General features: G+C 31.0%; 2 protein-coding genes across 4 annotated transcripts in view; one reads left to right on the top strand and one right to left on the bottom strand.

Moving 5' to 3' along the window:
- Positions 1-827: 827 nt before the first annotated feature.
- Positions 828-17,545, top strand: LOC111624223 (the record flags this gene model as incomplete). The annotated part of the gene is made up of 3 exons (XM_023367036.1): positions 828-1,380; positions 7,690-10,756; positions 17,417-17,545. Coding segments are annotated over 2 exons (2,094 nt in total), but the record flags the coding sequence as incomplete, so codon positions are not given.
- LOC111624224 (rho guanine nucleotide exchange factor 3-like) overlaps positions 17,012-20,670 on the bottom strand; it is a 25,396-nt gene continuing 21,737 nt past the window's right edge. Inside the window, exon 11 of one of the 3 annotated variants that reach the window (XM_023367037.1) lies at positions 17,012-17,645. In XM_023367037.1, coding sequence (XP_023222805.1) covers positions 17,344-17,645 — 302 coding nt within the window. In that variant the 3' untranslated portion in view covers positions 17,012-17,343. Of the gene's footprint in view, positions 17,646-19,034; positions 19,709-20,670 lie in introns of those variants that run through there. The other 2 variants (XM_023367038.1, XM_023367039.1) reach the window with 2 other exon arrangements.

Here is a 20,670-nt window from a genome sequence, read left to right as displayed (position 1 = left end):
AGAGCACTGTCCTTTCATTATTATGGACTTTTTAGTCTTCGTTTTATTTAATTTATTATTATTTTTGTAAATAAATTCATTTTTAATCATTATTGTAGATTTTCACATTATTAGTTTTTGTTTCATTTTCTCATGGACTAGTTTTATTCAGTTTTGGTTTAGTTTTCTCTTTGAGCACAAGTCTTGGCTTGTTGTGTAAAGCAAATCTGTAGATCATAAAAGAAAATAAAAAGCTTTAGCTTGACTGATAGATAGAAACATTATTTTTACAAGTTTAATAAAAATTTGCCTTATATACTTTACAAAGGAAATTTCATCTATGTAATTGACTTTTGTCCATAATATCAATATACAGTAATGGACAAGTTGATATTACTATATACCAGTAGAATCCCCTTATATTTGCAATAAAGATCCACTGAAATGAGATAAAAATACATTGATTTGGCCTGTGGACTTGGAGAAAACATCCAATAACTACAGATATTTTCTCTGGATCTGTTATCGATATCTAACATGATTCTACTGTATAGTAATAGACTTTTTGATATAACAGACAAGTCAAAATAACAAGTAATCACAATAAAATGGACTTTTATAATAAAAGGAAACAATTTCTTCAGTCCTGTGGTGGTCTATTATATCAATCTTTTACTGTATCTATTTCTTTACTCTGTTAAGTTCATGCTGTTATGTTAAATAAGGGAAAATTTTAAACATTTCATAAAGAGAATTTATTTTATTTTAATTTAATAGCTTTTTAATTTTTGCTTGGTTTTTTTATATCAAATTTGTTAATTACTAAAATAATTTATTTTTTAATTTATAGGCAAAATTCATATTCTATCGATGAGGATTTGGACAACATTTCATTCATTTCATCATCATCCTCATCATCAGAAGTTGAAGATCCTTCAGATGAATGTATAGATGATATTGCTTTTCTCCAGTCTTTAAATTTAATACAGAAAAAAGAACTCCAAACCAGATCAGTTTCACAACTCAAAAAAATTTTTCCTTTGAGAAAAATATCAAGAACAAAAGCATGTAATAAACATCATTGCATAGATATGTTAGAAAATATTAAAATATTTGAAGAGACAGAATTATGTTCTCCTCTAGGCCGTCATGCACTTGATTCATGTCGAAAACAATTAACAAAAAAAGAAAGTACTGAATTAGTGAAAAAATATGAAAAATATTGTCAGATTTCTGTTTTAAGTATTCATCCAAATACTGTTAATTTACCTCAGCTAAGATGTAGAGAGACTTTAAAATATCCTGTGACCTATCGCCCAAATAAAAATTTGAAAAGTTGGTGCCATCAATATACATTTGGACATAGGCAAAGAAATTTACGATACAGAACGTTAAAGACAGGTAAATATAATTAATGATAATTTAACTTCTTTAACCACGTTTTGTATGGAATCTTTTATATTATTTTTAATGTGACAGGATTTCTTAAATTTGCTGATATTATGATTCTTTAAAATGATAAATTACTTTTTGTATAATAATGAATTTAACATCATCATCCCCTTTCCAATCATTTGAGAAATAATGGTTAAGATGTTTTATTGATCAATAAATTGATTTTAAAATAGTCATGTTTTTGCATAAAGTTTTATGAATACATAAAACCAAACACATTTGATTTTAATAATTTGGACACTGCCCTAAAAAGTATATTACAATATTGTTGTAATTTTTGCAGGAATCTATTTAATTTTATAAAGCATAAAGTGTGTAAGAATATCCATCAGTTTCTATCCTTAATGTAATGTAATATGGTGCTTGTCAACTAACGTGTTTTAATGTAACAAGCTGAGGAAGTTAATATTTACAGTTTCCGCCAATTAAGTTATGCAAGTTTTTAAAAAATCCAGTAACAAGTTGTTTAACTTTTCCCAATATTTAAAACTACGTGTGGCGCCATCTGTTATATTTTATTAAAAAGAACTTTTTATATATTTTAATTATTATAAAATGGCAAAAAGCTTAATTTTGAGAGTAGGGATGGGTTTTATAAAAAAAAAAAATTGTAAATGCTAATAAGGAGGAAAATCGTCCTTAACTCCTATCTTACTCCAGATATAACACACGATTACCCTTTAACGCCCCACCCTATCGTCTTTAACTACCAAAATTTAATAGAATCAATTCCCTAATATACAAAACTCCCTGCAAAATGTCAGAAATTTTTGACATAAAGCACAAGTTATTAAGCTTCAAAGAGGGTGAACAAAATCGTTCCCCGCACACGCACTATCTCTCTACATCTATACTTAAGTGGAAAAACCTCCGATTTTTTTCCCTCGACGATTCAAGGTTCTCTGAGCCCAAAAATTAAAAATCTTGAAGGGGTCATTTTCTCTATTCTATATTAATATAACAGAGCCGGGAAAAATACGCGTTAAGTAGATTTTATCTGTTGCAAACTTTAATTACAGTAATTGATTTTATAACGTTATTCTGTATGATATTGAATAAATCTGGAGAATATTAGTTGTCATATCATTTAACCCAGTAATTACCAAACTTCGAGCCTACCGCCCTCCTTAGTTCCATAAAGTTATACCCAATGTCTCCTAACCCATTTTTCCTTGTGTGAGAAAGGTTTGGAAACCGTAGAAAAACCTTTCTACGAAACTTGCACTTTGTGTCACCATACATTGTTCTCCATATCTGGAAACCATTAAAATCACTGTTCCTTGCCCGTTTTAACAGAGGAAAGGGAAAGGTGTCAGCGATCCAACCCTCGCCTGCCGTCATCGTCCAGTACCATGCCCTCCCCCTGCCGTCATCGTCCAGTACCATGCCCTCCCCCTGCCTCCCGTTTGCTTTTGTTTTTTTTTCCTCTCCTAGATTTACTCATTGCCCATTTCGGAAATCACTGGTTTAGCTGTTAAAACTGTTTTCTAAATAAAATATTAAAGTATATTTCGCATTGTTATTGTTAGCGCTGTATTAAGCTAACTTTTAATTGTTTAAAAAGACGACAAAAGCTTAATATAACACAGACGATTCACGACTTAAGGGCCTAATGCGTTCCTTAAACTGTGCACAAAGACGAATATCCCAAAAGTCAAGAAATTGGATTGTATTATAATGTAGTCAAGTTTCCAAAGAACTAAAAATTACAAACTCGCTTATTAATGTAGAAGAGTTTGTTTTAATAGTGAATGTTACTATGCATTTTTTCGCAATTAGCACAAGGTTGCTGTTGAGAACAAATCGTACAGGAACACTTTGAGTGGAAAAAGTAGGTTTACTGACACAAAAGGAAATGCATTTCGGGCTTAATACCCTTCTTCAGTCCTCTTATATAATTTTTTACCGATATATTTGATATAAGATTTACAGAATGTGTTAATATATACAGTATTTAGCACACGCATACAAAGTTTTCACAGTAAATGTAATTACCTAAGATTATTATAGTGATTGCTGGAATAACCAAATTGCTAGATAAAACATGGATGGAATAAGTAAAATAGTACAGCTAAAAGAATTTTTGTTAAACCGTATAAAAACACGGGCTAGAATAATAAAAACAGAAATATATTAAATATAAAAATTAAGTAATTAGTTAAGGAATTAAACGTAAAATTAATAGGGAATACCTATAAAGTACGATATAATTCCGATAAAATGTTTGAAATGTTGTTTGATTAAAAAGTTGAATACAAAAACATAAACCAACTAGGACAGTCTAAAAAGTAAAGTGAGAGTATTCACTATCGTTATCAGAATGCCTGTAGTGTTGTACGACAGTGGGATGTGATGGGAGAGGGAGAAAGGAAGTACATCTTAAAATGGGCTCTTCTATTTAGTTAGTAATGGCTGCCAGATGTCATTGATGACAACACCAATGTTCAGATTCATTCTGTGTATTTTACATTTCTGTTTTTATTATTCTAGCCCGTGTTTTTATACGGTTTAACAAAAATTCTTTCAGCTGTACTATTTTACTTATTCCACCCATGTTTTATATAGCATTTGATTATTCCAGTGGTCACTATAATAATCTTAGGTAATTATATTTACTGTGAAAACTTGTACACATGTGCTAAATATATTTGAACACATTTTGTAAATCTTATATATTTTTTAACCGATATACAGTGGTGCCTCGTATAACGTACTTAATCCGTTCCAGGTGCACTTCCGTTAAGTGAAAAGTCCGTTATACGAAACGCATTTTACCATAGAAATGCATGTTAAAACATAATTCGTTCCGCAGCATAAAATAACCGTACTGTACCATAAAAAAATGAAAATGGAGCAGTCACCAATTATGCCGGGTAGTCAGATGTTGTGAGGAGGTGGAAGAACACTTTCTTCACATATTCATACAGATACAGACTTTTTACACATTGCAGCGGATCTCTTTTTATTGTTTTTTAATCGGAGTCAGTTTTTTAACCGGGGCTTGCAGGGTCAACTCCTCTTGTTCCATTCTTTGTTTTTTGGCAGCTGACTTCTTGAAAAACATATCCAAGGTGGTCTGTTTCTCTCTCTTCTTCAACACCCGACAGGTGTTGAAGAAGAGAGTGTCATTGTAGAGATCATTGGTCCTGTTGGCCTCCGCTCTGTTTGGATAATGAGTGTTGGTAAACTCCTGAACCTCTCCCCATTTGACAAGGAAGTTTTTGTCAACTTTCACTCCTTCTGATGATTTCTTGCTTTGTTTCAATTGAAATCATCTTTCTGTATTTTTAGAAGCCATGATTTGGACAACACTCGAATAAATGTAAATACCCTGCACCTAGGTGATGTACGTAATATATACAAGGGAGCAAGCCGAATCCAACGGGAGCTCTGTACTTCAGAAATACTAATAATATATTCTAATAATACTAATATATTATAAAAATAGCAGATTGTCATTGGCAACGGCAAAAGAGTGGAAACATCATTCGCACTTGTTCGCAGAAAGTCCATTATTCGCCTCACGTAACTGCCGAACGGAAAGTCCGTTGTTCGCAGCGTCCGTTATTCGAGGCACCACTGTATTTGATATAAGAGGACTGAAGAGGGGCGTTAAGCCCGAAATGCATATTCTTTTGTGTCAATAAACCTACTTTTTCCACTCAGTGTTCCTGTATGATTTGTTCTTAACAGCAACAAAGTTCTAATGTTGCTATACTTTTTTTTTCCATTTTTATTTCCTCATCCTTTGAGCACTAGGGGATTTTTTTCCAAGCTTATCATGGGTTTAGCTAGGTGGCTCACGATGGGACGACTGGAAAGTGAGGGACGGGACCCAATTTATCCGGTTCAGACTTCTATGAAAATTCCTGGGATTCACGCGGATTTGAATCTCCGATCCCCAGAACCATGTTGACGCCCTTATCTGACCTACTATGTTACTACACACAAAACTTTACTGTTTTCTCTGCTTAATATATGCATTACGATACTTAAAAAGTTAAAAATTTATTTTCATACACAGTTTTATTCACCAAATTAAAATTGGAAGAAAGCATCCCGACTGCTTAATATTGATCGATTGTCAGCTGTAAATGTACGAAAATATGAATTTGGTGTATGAAAAGCAGTTTTAGGGTATCAGTGTTATGGTAAAAATATAAATAATATTTATGAACAAATGTTGATTTATAAGTAAAAAATAATTTAATAACTTTCAAAATCTTTCAGTTTTTGAGATGAAATCAGAATAATAAAAATAAACAATTTACTTTTTAACATTCCAAATCAAAATTGAATGAAAGTGCGAACAGGACTATTTTGAACACTTCCGAGGTCCAGCCCAATTTCTTTAGTGACAGATATAGAATAAATGGCACCGTCAGCTGACTGGGCGATGGTCAACTAGGTCAGTGGTGCGCAAACTGGGGGTCGCCAGAAGTTTTTTGGGGTCGCCAAATATTTATGAAATGCATTATGCCTGCATGCTGCATACCATACAGTGTACATATAAAGAGTGAAGCGCCGTCACTCACTGTTTAATTGCAATTTCATGCAGAAGATTCAAGGATTTTCCTGAAAACGATCTTGGTTGGATTCGTGATCCATTTTCCTACGACATATGCAGTTCAACTCTTCAAATTAGTGAGAAAGAGCAATTGATAGATTTAATTAGTGATTATACTCTTCGAAATCAATTTAAGACTCAGCCTTGCCAAAAATTTTGGCTATCCGTGGAAAAGCAATATCCCGTTTTATGCAAGAATGCCATCAGGGTTTTAATACAATTTGCATCAACGTATTTATGTGAAACTGGATTTAGCAAACTAGTTTCAATAAAAACTAAATACCGCTCGCGTTTAAACCTTGAAGATGATATGCGAATTGCAATTAGCAACATACATCCAAACATCGATGAGATAATTAGAAACTTGCAGCCACATACATCTCATTAAAGGGAAATTTACTGATTTTTATGTTATATAAAAAGTATTTTCTTAAAATTATAAATAAAATTAATATGAGTCAGATATGATGATGTTTTTATTCGATAAAACGAAAGAAATGCGCGAAATATACATCGTATTTGTGAACATTTATCTTTAGGGGTCGCCAAAAATTTTCTCTGTACAAAAGGGGTCGCAGTCGAAAAAAGTTTGCGCACCATGGAACTAGGTGACAAAATAAGAGATCAATAATAGACTTTATACAAAATTTTTTGTTTTCTTTATAAATAATTTTTTTTGTTTATCTACTAACTGGTAAATTTAAATAATAAATTTTATAAAGATTTTGTAATTAACAAACACATCTATACTTGTCACATACCTTATTTATTTTTATAAGTAAATAGCAATTGTCTTTCGGGACTTTTCTATCTTAAATTAAACCAATAAAACAATGTAAACAATCTATTCCCAGAATTAACAAATATACATTAAAAAAATAATAATTACATAAAAATTAAAAATACATTACATTATACATTAAACAAAAAAAGTATAAAAGTTCTTTGAAAGAATTTGTTTTGGAAGTACTTCCTTTCTTTGATGTGCTTTGTTAACCATTTCTGACATACAATAATTGACAATGCCAGAGTGCGTTGTTCCAAAACATTTGCTTTTCCTAATTTGGAAATAACTCGTAACTCAGTTCATAATTCACACCTCATAAGTTTTAACCATATTAATAATATTTAAAAAAAATCGCGAAATCGTATGCTTGCTAAGCGTACAAAAATTAAGTAGTCACCGCTTTCTCAGCAAATAAATCACACCAATTTCACCAAACACTTAATTTTTGCTGAGCATAAATTCTTTTATTTTTAATAACGTTTTCAATCTAATATTGGCATCGTCAGGCTTAAGACTATAAATGTACCTGAATAAAATGTTGGTAATGATCAGCGAAATTGAATCTTTAAGAAGACGGGCGAGTATGCCATCCGAATCTCCCTCCATGGCAGGGTATTCCTATCCTTAATGCGACACTTAGTGTAAAAATATCTTTGGATATCATTAGTTCTTTCTGTAATTTTACGTATAATTTTTCCAATATGCTTAAGATTAGTAAATTATGTATGTTAATATTTAAAAAAAAAACCAATATAAATGAAATTTTAATAATTATAATCATACGAATTTATATTTACTGTTTTTACTTATAAATGATAAGCATTCCATATAAATATTAATATTATATACAAATTAGATAGTATTCAGTGCAAATATTAACTACTTTATTATTTGTTTTCAGGACTTAACGAAAAAAGTCGTAAATTGAAGAAACTTTGCAAGAAAGTTCAAATATTAGTTCCTCGATTATCTAAAGTTAAAATACCAGACACGAAGCCGTTTAAAATGAAAAATTCGGATGATGATCTATCAAGTGTAGAAAATTGTGAAGACGATAATTATAAAAATTTAGTTTTAAATTCGGACAAAGTTTCTAACTTAGAAAAATTTGAATCTGAATCCGAATCTGAAAGTAAAGAAAGTGAAACGATAAAAATTGATTTTAGTGATGCCAAGTTAATATTTTCACTCAGCAGTCGAAAACCAATTGTTTTACTTGAAAATATCATTGATAAACTTGTGTGGATTGGAAATAATGTGTATATAAAAGATACGAATATATGGATGACGGAGAAGGATATAACATTATTAAATATTGATAAACCGCCTAATATCTTGAGAATGAAGAAAATGAGTTGGATAAGAAATAATTCTAAAGTAACAGAATGGGTTCCCTTAGTTAACAAATTCAATATATTGAGACAAAAACAAAATATTGACGAGAATAAACAAATATGTAAGGAAATTCAAAATAATTCATCAAATTCAGTACAAAACTGTCTCCTAAAAGATGCTCCATCTTCATTTCCAAAACAGATTTTGTCTGAAGCAAATGGAAAGCTTAAAAGAATTCTTACTTGTTCTAATGCTTGTAGTAAATTTAAGAATAATTTAGATATAACTGTTGTGAACGGTAATTATGCAAGTGAGGAAAATTCATTGCTTCATGATTTAAAGAAAAGATTAAATTCTCACAACGTTTGTATTTCGGACACAAATTCTTGTTATAGTAATATGAATATGAATCTAGATTATGCTACAAATAACCAATTGTTAGAAGGAAATCCTAAAATTTTAGAGAATACTGAATTTTGGGGAAAACCATATAATGGTAACGGTGATAGAGAGATTCTCTCCCCTCAAAAATATTTTCCAAATAGTTTTAATTATTCATTTTTTGAAGATGTGACAGATATTCATTTTAACCAGAACAATAATTCTATTTTAATGAAAAAAAATTCATCAAATGAAGATAAAACTGAAACAAAGAATAAATCCGAAATAACCATCACACCATGTTGGCCTAGCTTAAGATATTCAAATGTTAAATCTTGTACATCGCCTTTAAAAAGAAATATTTCTAAGGTACTTCCAATTCAGGAAAACGGTCTTTCCAATTTAGAATGCGAATCGGAAATTTCTTCCAATGAAATAAACAGTAGTGATATTGAGATTCTTCCAGATATACAGATAGAAAACAATCAGCAGCCAAAGACGTCTTCCTACATATTCAGATGTCATGGATGTGGTCATAATGCTTCATTCAAGACAAATCACCAGTTATTGAATTCTGCACATTATCATATGATGATGTATCATTCTGTAATGGACCCCAGTACGTTTTTAAGTCATAGTCACACAGAATACGTTGATCGCTTAGAATTGACTGTAGAAGCATTTCCTAGTTATAAATCTTCAAACTTATCACCGATACAAGTTTGATTTTTATTTTTTAACTTTTAGTCTTTGACTATGTAGTCTTCCCCGTGTACATAAGTGAAAATATTGGCAGTTTCTTAAATGTTTTTACAAGAAAAAAACGTGTGGAGTTTTTAAAAAAAGTGTTGTTTGCATTTGTAATAAACTTTAAAAAAATTCTTGATGAAAACATTTACACAAAAACTATTATTTCATCTGTTGAGTGGAAAACAGTTTGATGGTATATCAAACGTTGAATCTAAAACTTTAAAACATTCTACTTGAGTTTTGTTTAATGAGAGTTTAATATTTATTACTTATATGTTTGATAAACTTTTAAATGTAAATTGTGAAAACCTACGAAAGGATCGAAACTATATTTGATAATAACTTTTTAATAATGTAATTGTTGTAATGTTACGACTGTGTATGAATAGACGTAAAGCTTCGTAATAGTCTTCTGATTTATACGTTTTATTTAATTCATATGTTTTCGTATATAGTGATTCGTTTTATTTATGAAATTATTTATTCACAGTACTGAATACTAAATATTTCTAATTGTTCTGTTTGTATGTGTTTTTTTCCGCAATTTGATTTTCACAATATGCATTTAAAAGATTATCTTATTTAACCCATCTGCTTGCCATTTTGCATTATTACTACTTAAAGTACGTATTAATGATAAAGTAAATAACTGAAATTTTGAGTGTATAAAATATTTGTAGCACATTTTAATTTTACTCAAATCAAATGCTACATAAATTTGCCAATTTACGTTCACGTTATTAGAAAATGACAATTAATACTAAATTCCTAATCTTTATTATAATACGGTGCACATTATGTTTAGTCTAATTTTAAGTGTTTACGATCAATCATCGAAGAATTATCTTCATAATTTACAGGTAAGCAAATGGGTTAATTTTACTGTATTTTAAAATTGCTTGTTCATATTAAAAATAAAATTCAGAGTTGATGTCATTTATTTTGTTAAACCATTTGCGCATGAAAATATTGTATATAGTACTTATATTGTAGTTATCATTTATTAAAGATATTCTTATTTAGACTGTGCTTTTTATGTGGAAAACTGCTGGATATCAAATTCTAAATCAAAGTCTGTATGTAGATGATTGAGTTTGAATGTCGTTTGAAAACGATTAAATTTCATTTCATGAAAATGGATGAATTTCATATCGAAGGATTTTTTTAAATAATCGAAATATTTGAAAATGTGATTCAATTATTTTATTATCAACCTGTGTCTTCTAAAAAATTTCTACTTCTCATTCTTTCATTTCTTGCAAATTTTCTAATTTTGTTTTCCTATCTGGTTTGTCCCTCTTATTTTTCAATTCAGTACTATATTAGCTCATCAATTGTATTATTTTATCTTTATTGTCTAAGAATTAACATTAAAAGAAGAATGCAATCATTGATCGTTCCTTTATTTTTCTTATCAATTTGTTAGTTAAGTGCTTCATCAGATTCTATTTTTCCGTATATATATAAGAATATGACTAGTTGGATGCCTTTCAGAATTAAGGGTATGCCATTTTTGTTCATGATATAATTGAATTTCCTGAATAAGATCCATTCAAATTTTATTCTTTCAATTTCCAGTTTCATGTCATTTTTCCATGTTTGTAATCTAAAGGTAGCAATAAGATTCTCTTTTTTTTTAGTATGTCCCATCATTACAGGACAATCACGATATTCTTATTTTTTTCTTATTAATTATTCCTTCAACGATTTTATAAAGTTTAAAATATTGCCACAAGTTGTGTTGTTACCTTTTATAAAAATTGCTCCAAATGACATGAAAACCAATCTTTCATAATTTCGAATTTCAATTTTTTTATTTTGAAAATTAGGAAGTAAATGCGATTATTTCTTCGAGACAATTTATTTATAAAAGCTAATATGTATGTATTAGAATTTTGTTGGCTATACTAAAATACTACGCATTATTCGCGGAGAATGTGACTAAAGAAATCAACATGGCGACACCAATTTTTTGTGGTGGTTTTAGTTTACAAAAAAAAACTGATTACTTGACAAAAATTCAGCAAAGAGTTGCTCTCTATTACAAAAAGTTTTTTAAATAAAATGGCAAAAAGTTTTCAAAATGATTATAAAATATATTTTTAGAGTAGTGATGAGTTTTATAATAAAAAAAAAATTAAATGCTAATAACGAGTAAAATTGTCATTTAAGTCCGACCCTACTCGAAATATGACCTGGGGCTGATTGTCTCCCAGCCACCCTACGTCTACACACTTGCCGCCCTTATAGGAGGAGACGGTTTTTTTTAAATTAAATTTTTGGACTAAAATTGTTGGTGTGGGAAGCCTATAAAATAAGCTACTTAAACAGGTAGCCCATAACCTAAACTGTTAACCTAATCCCGCATCACGGGGACTCGTAATTTTCGATACAAAAAACTTTTATGTTGAAAACAAGACTTGCCACTAAAACTTTTTAGACTCTCATATAGATGAATATTATTTTTTATTTTGGAAAAGTTTGGCTTGTAAAGAATTCATCAACAAACTTTTAATGTATAATAGTCAAATTAAACACTAATAACTGTATGCCCTGCATCTTTGATTTTTTTTAAAGCTTGTGATATTTTAAACGTTTCGCGCATTAGCTTTGAAGATGCTTACAACGCATTTTTTGTATCCTAATATTTATATTGCGCGGTTTTATGTATGATGGTTTCTAACTATTCCGGTGAAAGATCGTTTTCCGTCTTACGACGCATTAAAAATTATTTGCGAACGACCCAAAGTACAGACCAACTAAATTCATTAGCCTTGTTATGTATAGAATCAGAATTAAATCAACAAATGAATTATGATTTGATCGATGAATTTGCAATTAGAAAAGCGCGTAGAAAATTTTTTAACTCAAAAAAAATTATATACTTTTTGTAAGTGTTTTATTTTTTGTAATAAAGATATTTTGGTCTGTCACAATTTTTATTATTACAATGCATTGATGAAAAATAAAAACAGGCTCACAAAAACGCAGACTGAAACACAAAAAATGTCAAGATAGAACAAAAAATTTTCTTCCATGGTGGTTGCCGCCCCTGGAAGCCGTCCTACGCCCAGGCGTACCCCTTAATCTGCCACTGAATACGACACGACTCCCTTTATCTCCCCAACCCCGCGATCTTTACAAGCAAAATTTAAATTAATTAATAGCATCAGTTCCCTAATAAATCTTTACAAAATTTCATAAATTTTCGACAAAAAGCACGGGAGTTAATTAAGCTTCAAGCAGGGTGAACAAAATCATGCCTCCACATATAAACACAAATATTCATACGTACAGGAAAAACCCAAAAACCCGAATTTTTTGCATTTCTTTGTTTCAAGGCCACGAGTCCAAAAAATGTAAAAATCTTGTGGGTCATTTTTGACCGATCGCCATACTTTCCCTCTGTTATATTAATACACTGTATAACAGAATAAAACTAGATATTCGTTGCTATTCGTTTAACTTATTAAACTGAAATCGTTCTCAAAAATCCAATTTTTGTCATTTTAATTAAAATATCTCGGGCAAGTTACATAAAACTCGGGTGTTTGGACCCCCTAAATTTTTTTTTTGGATTTTTGGAATGTTTTTTAAGTCTCCAAATTTTTTCAAAATTTTTCCCGCGCGAAAAAATTTTATCGCGATTTTAATTTACCTTTAATGACGCACGATTCACACTTAATTGCTTTTTAATTGGAGTTTGATATCAAATTTCATTCATCGTTCTAAAGTTGTAGCGCACGGATTTTACTTCGGTAAAGTTATTTAAAGCTAGTTTCTGATGTCAAAAACGACCTCCGATAGTTTCTAAATTTTTTTAATTAATAGATTTTATTATATATAAGTTTAATTAAGTCGGGGGGTCGGAAATCGCAATAAAAACTTTAATTTTTAAAAAATACAGTAATACCTCGACTTACGCGAACCCGGAGTTACGCGATTTTCAAATCTCGTCGATTCGTCTTTTGTTTGAGCGCTACGCAACTCTTGATTACTCACTCCCCCACACTATTGTTCAGCTTACATGTTTGGACGTGTAGCGCGGAATCGACACATAGCTTCAATTTATTTTGTGTTTATTTCTGTGTTTGTTATATCTACGGAGACTTGAGAGACTCTATGTGGTGATTTCTTGTAACCGTGAACGAATCAAAAGACAAGATAAGATTAACGAGAACATTATTAGCTTACATACATCCGACTTGGATTTTACACAAATTGCGAAATTATACCCCGACTTACGCGGTTATCGCTCGGTCCCACCTATCGCGTAAGTTCGTGGTATTACTGTATTTAAAAATATACCGCCAGCTAGTATTCACCCTACTATAAACCCATCGCCTCCCGAGAATGTTCCGGGAAAGCCAACTCCAGCTGTGTTCAAGGTCATCCAGCTGTGTAAACAATGACTCATCTGCGTCAGATTTCACAGAAAGGCGAGACAAAGGAAAATAAAATTTGAAGCTTTCTTCAAAATTAACGCATTTCTTTCGTTTTTTCAGTTTTAAGTATTTTTTATGTTTAGCAATTTTTGATATTAATGTAATTAGAGTCCCAAGAAGTTAAGCTAAGTATTGAGATTTATAAAACAAGCTAGATTCACACCGTGCATTTTCGCGGTTCAAATGTAAGCGACAAGGTCGAGCCAATTAAACTCTTATCGTTTGTCGTTCGGAAATTGACCCAATGAACGTTCATTAGATCATGTGGTTTACGATTTTATTTCCATTCATTTAGTATCATTATCCACTTATTTGTGTATAGCATGGTGGACGAAAAAAAATCGAGACAGAGTTAAAATTTTGGACAACTGCCAATTTAATAATTGTTTTCATATAAGCAAAATTATAAAACATTTCAAACTGAAGATATATTTTCTAAATACAATTGGTGTTCCGTTTCCGGTTAGTGCTCTGGTAAAATAGCGTAGTCTAAAACCTCGTGAGCGACAATACGTCAGAAGCGATCGTGAAAGCGACCTTCTGTCACCTAGTGTAAACTGGGCTTTACAGTACTGATATTGTTAAGAAATAATAATGTAGTTTATATTACAATATAAAAATGAGCACGGTTTGAAAATAATTTTTTTCTCCCGTTTAACTTTAAAATTTGCTCTGTGTTCTCTTTGAAAAAACACACCCGTAATTATTGCTGGATATCGACTTCGACAAACTATGTTAGAATTTCATAACAGATGGCGCCATACACAATTACAGTATATTTTTAATAATTATTTTAAAAATAACTTTAACAGCCGGGAAAGTTATGCAACCCGTTGCTATACTTTATTGATTATATAGTAGAGCGAATAGAGTATTTAATATAACTAAAGAAAACTGATCATTTATAAGTTACTCTATTTTCAACAAAAACCATAGTAGGATGAGGAGCATTCGTGGATGTGATTTGGTTCCACAGAGATAACGGGATGCAAATTGACTCAAAAGTAGGTATCAGTGATTAATAATTACCTAATAATGGACCAAATCTTTAAATTTTCCTACATCGAAATTTTTGATTTTGAAAAATTCAGAAATTTGCGTCAAATCTCAAAGCAAAAATGTCATTACTGAAAAATATGAAGCATATAAGATGGTATAGATTGTTTGAATTTTGTGCCAAAATGTTTTCTAAACAAAAAAATTATTTCACTGCAACTGTCGCCCTGTTCTAAACCAAATATTTTTCGGAGTCTTTGTGTTAAAATATTTTATCAGAATATAGGATAAATTTTCGGCAATTTTTCAAAGTAAAAAAGTTTATTTGACGACACCCACCAGTAGCCGAGTGGATAAAACGCTGGTAGTTTGGTGGTTTCATCCACTCGTGTGTTCGTGCGTCGCCAACGGGCTGGCCACGCGAAGTTTTCCTGGTTTTCTTTACATTTATAATCAGGGATGAGAAGTCGGCGGAGAAAGACACGACTCTCGACTCGTTCTTTTAAAATCGATTCCGACTCCCAACTATCTTTCCATCACTGTCTAACACCTAGAGGCCAAATTTCCTTAGAAACTCCCCTTTCGACAGATCGCCCACGTGTCGCGTTTACCGTAAACAAGTAAACCAAACCATTTGACGGCAGGTTGATCTAGGCCAGGGGTCGCCAAACTTTTTTAACCGTCGACCACCAACCACTTTCCAAAGCCTCACATTGACCCCATTGTAAAGTTTTATCACAAGTGTATGTGTATGAGCAAAAAAAAAAAAAACGTTGTGACCCCTTAGCCGCATCGACCCCTGGGGGTCGATATCGACCACTTTGGCGACCCCCAGATCTAGGCAATAACGGCATCAGCCTATCGCTCTGGTAGGCCGGGATCGAATTCTAATGAAGCTCTCCACAACTTTTTCGTGGTGGCCCGGATGAGTCGATTCAGAACAAAACTCTGCGCTTCGAAGCAAAAAGTAAAAACATTAATTTAGGCAAAAATCTTCGCAATTCCAAGCTTATCTTTGAAAATAATTTGGACGACAGTCAAATTTAATTTTCTACCTGAAGCATTTTGCGATGCTTGCGACAGAACGTTTTTAATAAAAATTGTTATAAAAATTTTAATTTGCATAAATTTGAGCTTGTTCTGGATATTTTGAATAAAAATCATTCGTATCCATGCAATTTTATTCTTACAAGTAGAAAATTAAGCCACAAAAGTAAAATAGCTCTTAAAACCGCCGTAAACTTTGACTATCGACCCGGAAGTTAAGCTAGCATCTCACTGATACCGAGAGAGACTTAAGTTTAAAATTCGAGCTTTCTACACCCAGTTTTCTCCTCTGGGAGCGTCTGCAGTGCCAGGTGAAGAGAACTTTTTCTTTTGGCATTTTTGCATTTTTCGATTGCTTATACTGTACAGTATTTCGGCAACCCCTTTATAATGCACTGTTCAAAAAAGGAAGAGCAGGATGACAATGAAAGTTCTGACCAAACGAAGTAATGTTTCCATGATTAAATTTTTTAATGCAAATTGCTAAAAAATTTTTAATATATACAGATAAAATTAATAATAAAAGATCAACTTACATTCGAGTTTTTTCGAAAAGTAAGGATTCCAAAATTGAGAGTCTATTTATATTCAGACAAATACTATTTTTTCAAATTCACAATAAATTTATAACTCAAAAGTATACATGTTTAAAAGTACTTATTTTTTCCACCATTGCCATATCAATCATTAAACAGGTCAAAAACGTTTTCAGTACAACTTGCCTTAGTAAAACTCCAGCAATAAAATTGTCCTTAGCATTTTTTTTTCTCCTTTTCATTAAAATTGTTTCATTTACGAGGAAAAAGTATTTCTTGTTTAATTGGCATACTGTTATTGTCATACATAGCTTCTTTAGCTAGTCATACAATTTGTCCTAAAACAAAAAGTAATCGCCATGTCTATTGCTAGAGATTATTCACGTCTCTGCTGAGAAAATGCTGATCAGGACCATATCATCTGTGTTATAACAAATTTACACTAAACATTTTCATATTAAATGAAGGATACTTTTATTCTAATTTTGTTTCTTTCCAAAACAAAAATTAAAAGTTCAAAGTATTCAAAGAAACTTTACTGCAAACTTCTTTAACACCAGAAAAGAAGTTTGTATAATTCCCTGTAATGCAAACAACTATAAAATTTGAAAATGTTAAAATCTTTCGGTATAAATATACATCAATGAAAATCATAACTTTAAAAATGAATTTTATAATTATGTAAATGTTTACACAATCCAATTAAATGCTTCAGGAATTATTAAAAATATTTATTTTTGTTAATACAAATAATACTGATAAAGATTAAAGCCAATTCTTACATTAGTTTGTAAAGATTTAATTTAAAATAAAAATCTTAGAAGAAATAAATATATACCAGATTTATATTTATATTGCAATTAATATATGCAATAACAGATATACTTGATATATACTCAGACTGTTGATATATATTGTGTAAATCAGTAAAGTTATTGCTTTACTGATTTACACAATTAATGGCAAATCAAAAATCAAAAGCTGCTATAAAAATGTTCTCCTCCAAGTATATACAGTTTAATTCTGTTTACATACTTTATTTACATTCATTTTATAACAATATAGTTACATCACAGTGTTATTTAATCTGAGGTTAACAAGGGATCTTGTTTTAACTCTGTGGTTTGTGTCATTACAGGGGAGAGAAAACTCTGTGGCATTGAGAGACATCTTTGATTCGTTGCGTTGCTTCAATACCGGTCTACTCAGAAATCCTCCCTCGTCGTCATCCTTTCTGTTATCCGTAAACTTAATAGCCACTGATGATAATTTTTTTAACCATTGTTTTTTACTATGCTCGCTGTCGGCTCTTAAAGTATAAGAACTGTGTGATTCATCAACAGAAGATACTGAAAATGCATTCTTTGCTGGAAAATATTATATAATTTGAAATAATTAAAATAAATTAGTGACTTTGAAATTTTGTCCTGAGAAGTATGAAATATGTATATTTAAAAATACAAAATAGTAGTGATATCAATCAGATTAAAAAAACAAATAAAAAATTTAATTTCCAGATTTTTTTTAGAAATATCAAAATAATTCTATAAATGTTAGCATAAAATGTCTAATCATGTACTTTTATTTTAAACTAAATGTAATTTGGTCTATAGTCTAAAAAATGCATTTAAATTTAAAAAAGTAACACACACATAACCATGAAATTCTGTTTCAAGTATTAATTTTAAGATATAGAATGGTATGCTGTACATATAGTGTAATTTTTTTTAAAAATCAGTATCAGCAGGACAGAGACTAAAAGTATACTGAGATAAGAGCAACCTTTTATCTCAGCACCCTCAGTCCTGCTATATGTTACATTTACACTGTTGTACAGTTTCATAGACCACTTATCATTTAATTAATAAGGAACATTGTATATACATGTAACCCCCGTATAACACGGCACTTCTATAGCACGGATTCGCTCTAACACGGTTCGAGAATTGGTACCATCCCCCGTATAACACGGTACTTTTATAGCACGGATTCACTCTGACACGGTTCGAGAATTGGGTAAAACCCTCGTACAACAGGAAATGTAATAAATTTTTACATACTTAAGTAATAATAGTTCACGAAAATTATTATTTTCGTGAACTATTAGTACTTAAGTATGTAAATTTTCTCTTCTCGCCTTCTGTCGATACACGTGGTCCTTCTCGAAACTTGTTTCAATGTTGCCAGATCGCGACGCTTCTGCTTCTGATGTTGCCGAATGTTTTTCCCTTATTCCATACTTGCTTTATTCTTCATAAGTGCTTAGCACCATATAAGGAAATTTATAAAGACCTTTTAACTAGAAGCAAGCAATCTAAAATTACATACATTTTGCAAAAGGTAAAGCATGGATCTGAAGATAATGCAGAAAAATGCTCAGAGGATAAGGATAACTTGCCAAAAAGAAAACGCTCTCGGTTAATTAATAGTGTTTTTAGTGATGACGAAGAAAACATTGTTTAATTTATATTAATATGTATCACTTAAAAAAATTTTAATGAAGATATTTATCTTAATTATGAAAATATAGTAGCATGTTTTTTAATTTTTGGAACCTAACCCTCCTTTTCGTGTTAGTTCTTTGTTTCGTATAACACGGATTCGCATAACACGGCAATTTTTTGGAACGTAACTACCGTGTTATACGGGGGTTACCTGTACATAATTTTTTTTGACAGGTTTAAATTGATGTTTTAAGCATTATAAAATAAATTTGAAAAGTAAAAAGTTATTAGAAAATTTTTTATTAATGATGTTTTGTGTTTACAAAAAAATTAATCTATAAATTATAATTCCAAATGAAAAGTCAAATAACATTTAATGTCTATTTTGGAAATTAGAAGATATTATAACTGAACATTGATCAAGTTAATTTTTGACAAGATAGTTACTGTAACATAAGTACAACATACTAGGACATTGCGTGACTGTCATATTGCAATAGAACTGAAACAGAGCTGAAAGAAGCAATCTCTGCATCTATTAGAGGCACAGAAGAGGCAATTCTTGTACCGTACCCGATGGACACAGACGATGAACTTTGCACTTGCTGCCATAAAAAAAGGATATCCTCACACCTGCAGGCCATGGGAGGCATGATCCTTGCACTAGCCAGGTACAGAGAAATGATCCAAGAACAAAGCAATTGCCATTGATTGCTTTGTTCATTTTTTGCATTTATTTTCCGTTAGGCGCACTTGTTGCATCAGAGCAAGGACTGTCATCAGTGTAATACCTTCGTATATCGAAAACAAAGTCGTGGACTCCTATTTTTACTTTCCTGGATCTGTTATACATAACAGAGGAAAAATACAGTGATACCTTGGTTTTTGTCAATAATCTGTTCGAAAACAGTAGGCGAAATCCAAGGCATTTCCATATGAATCAATGTAAATCCAATTAATTCGTTCTAAACACTCCAAAATACATACTAAAAACATATTTTACAGAGAATAAATACAGTGCTTAATAATAAAAACAATAAGAAATTAATATAAAATGAATGTAAAAGACTAAAAAATAAATGAACATTCAACATGAAATTTCCCAAGATGGAGCTAAAAGGAAAGGGAAACAATGGAATTGGGCATATTCAAAATCTCAGCATCAATCCAGCAAGATGCTGCCAGAAATGACAACTGCTGGCCTTTTCTAGAGAACACAAACACTGACTGCCGGGAATTGAGAGAAAAAAAACAATAAAAATAGTGATGTGGACTTCCATGTTACATTTAAATAAGTTCAAAAATAAATTTAATATAACAGCTTAATGAAAAATAAAAATTTCAAAAAAGATTTTTTAAGTTTCCATAGGAGTTTTAAATAATTAAATCAATCCTAAGATTACACTTTAACAACTAAAAAAAATTATGTGATATCGTATGTAAATATACTAGTATATTAAAATATTCTATTAACGTACTAACCAAATATTAATTTATTCAGGGTTTATTCATCAACAAATAAATTAAATTCAAAATTGTCAATGCAAAATAGAACTCTTATGAGCCTTGTGGTGGCTGCCATCTTATTTGCTGGTGTATCAAGTGCTGAAAAAGATGCTTGCAGCAACCAGAAGTCATCTGAAGTTTTGAACAGAAATGCTGGCTGCACACTGAGATTTTGAATACGCCCATTGTTTGGCTAGATGTGTGGGTAATGCTCACACAATGAGAAATGTCACACCGAGCAGGAAAACGTGTGGTTTTGATAAAGGGTGGTCGTGTGCAATATCTCAAGTAGAGTCAGACTTTATGACAATTTTACTTGTTATTAGCATTTACAATATTTTTGGAAAACCCATCCCTACCCTCAAAATTAAGTTTTTTGCCATTTTATAATAATTAAAAACGTAAACAGTTTTTTAATGAAATATCATAACAGATAGTGCCA

The sequence above is a fragment of the Centruroides sculpturatus genome, unplaced genomic scaffold (genome assembly GCF_000671375.1).
Source record: "Centruroides sculpturatus isolate CEXI.00-Female unplaced genomic scaffold, Cexi_2.0 scaffold61, whole genome shotgun sequence".
Classification (NCBI taxonomy): Eukaryota; Metazoa; Arthropoda; class Arachnida; order Scorpiones; family Buthidae; genus Centruroides; species Centruroides sculpturatus.
This window is presented reverse-complemented; position numbering and strand designations above follow the sequence as displayed.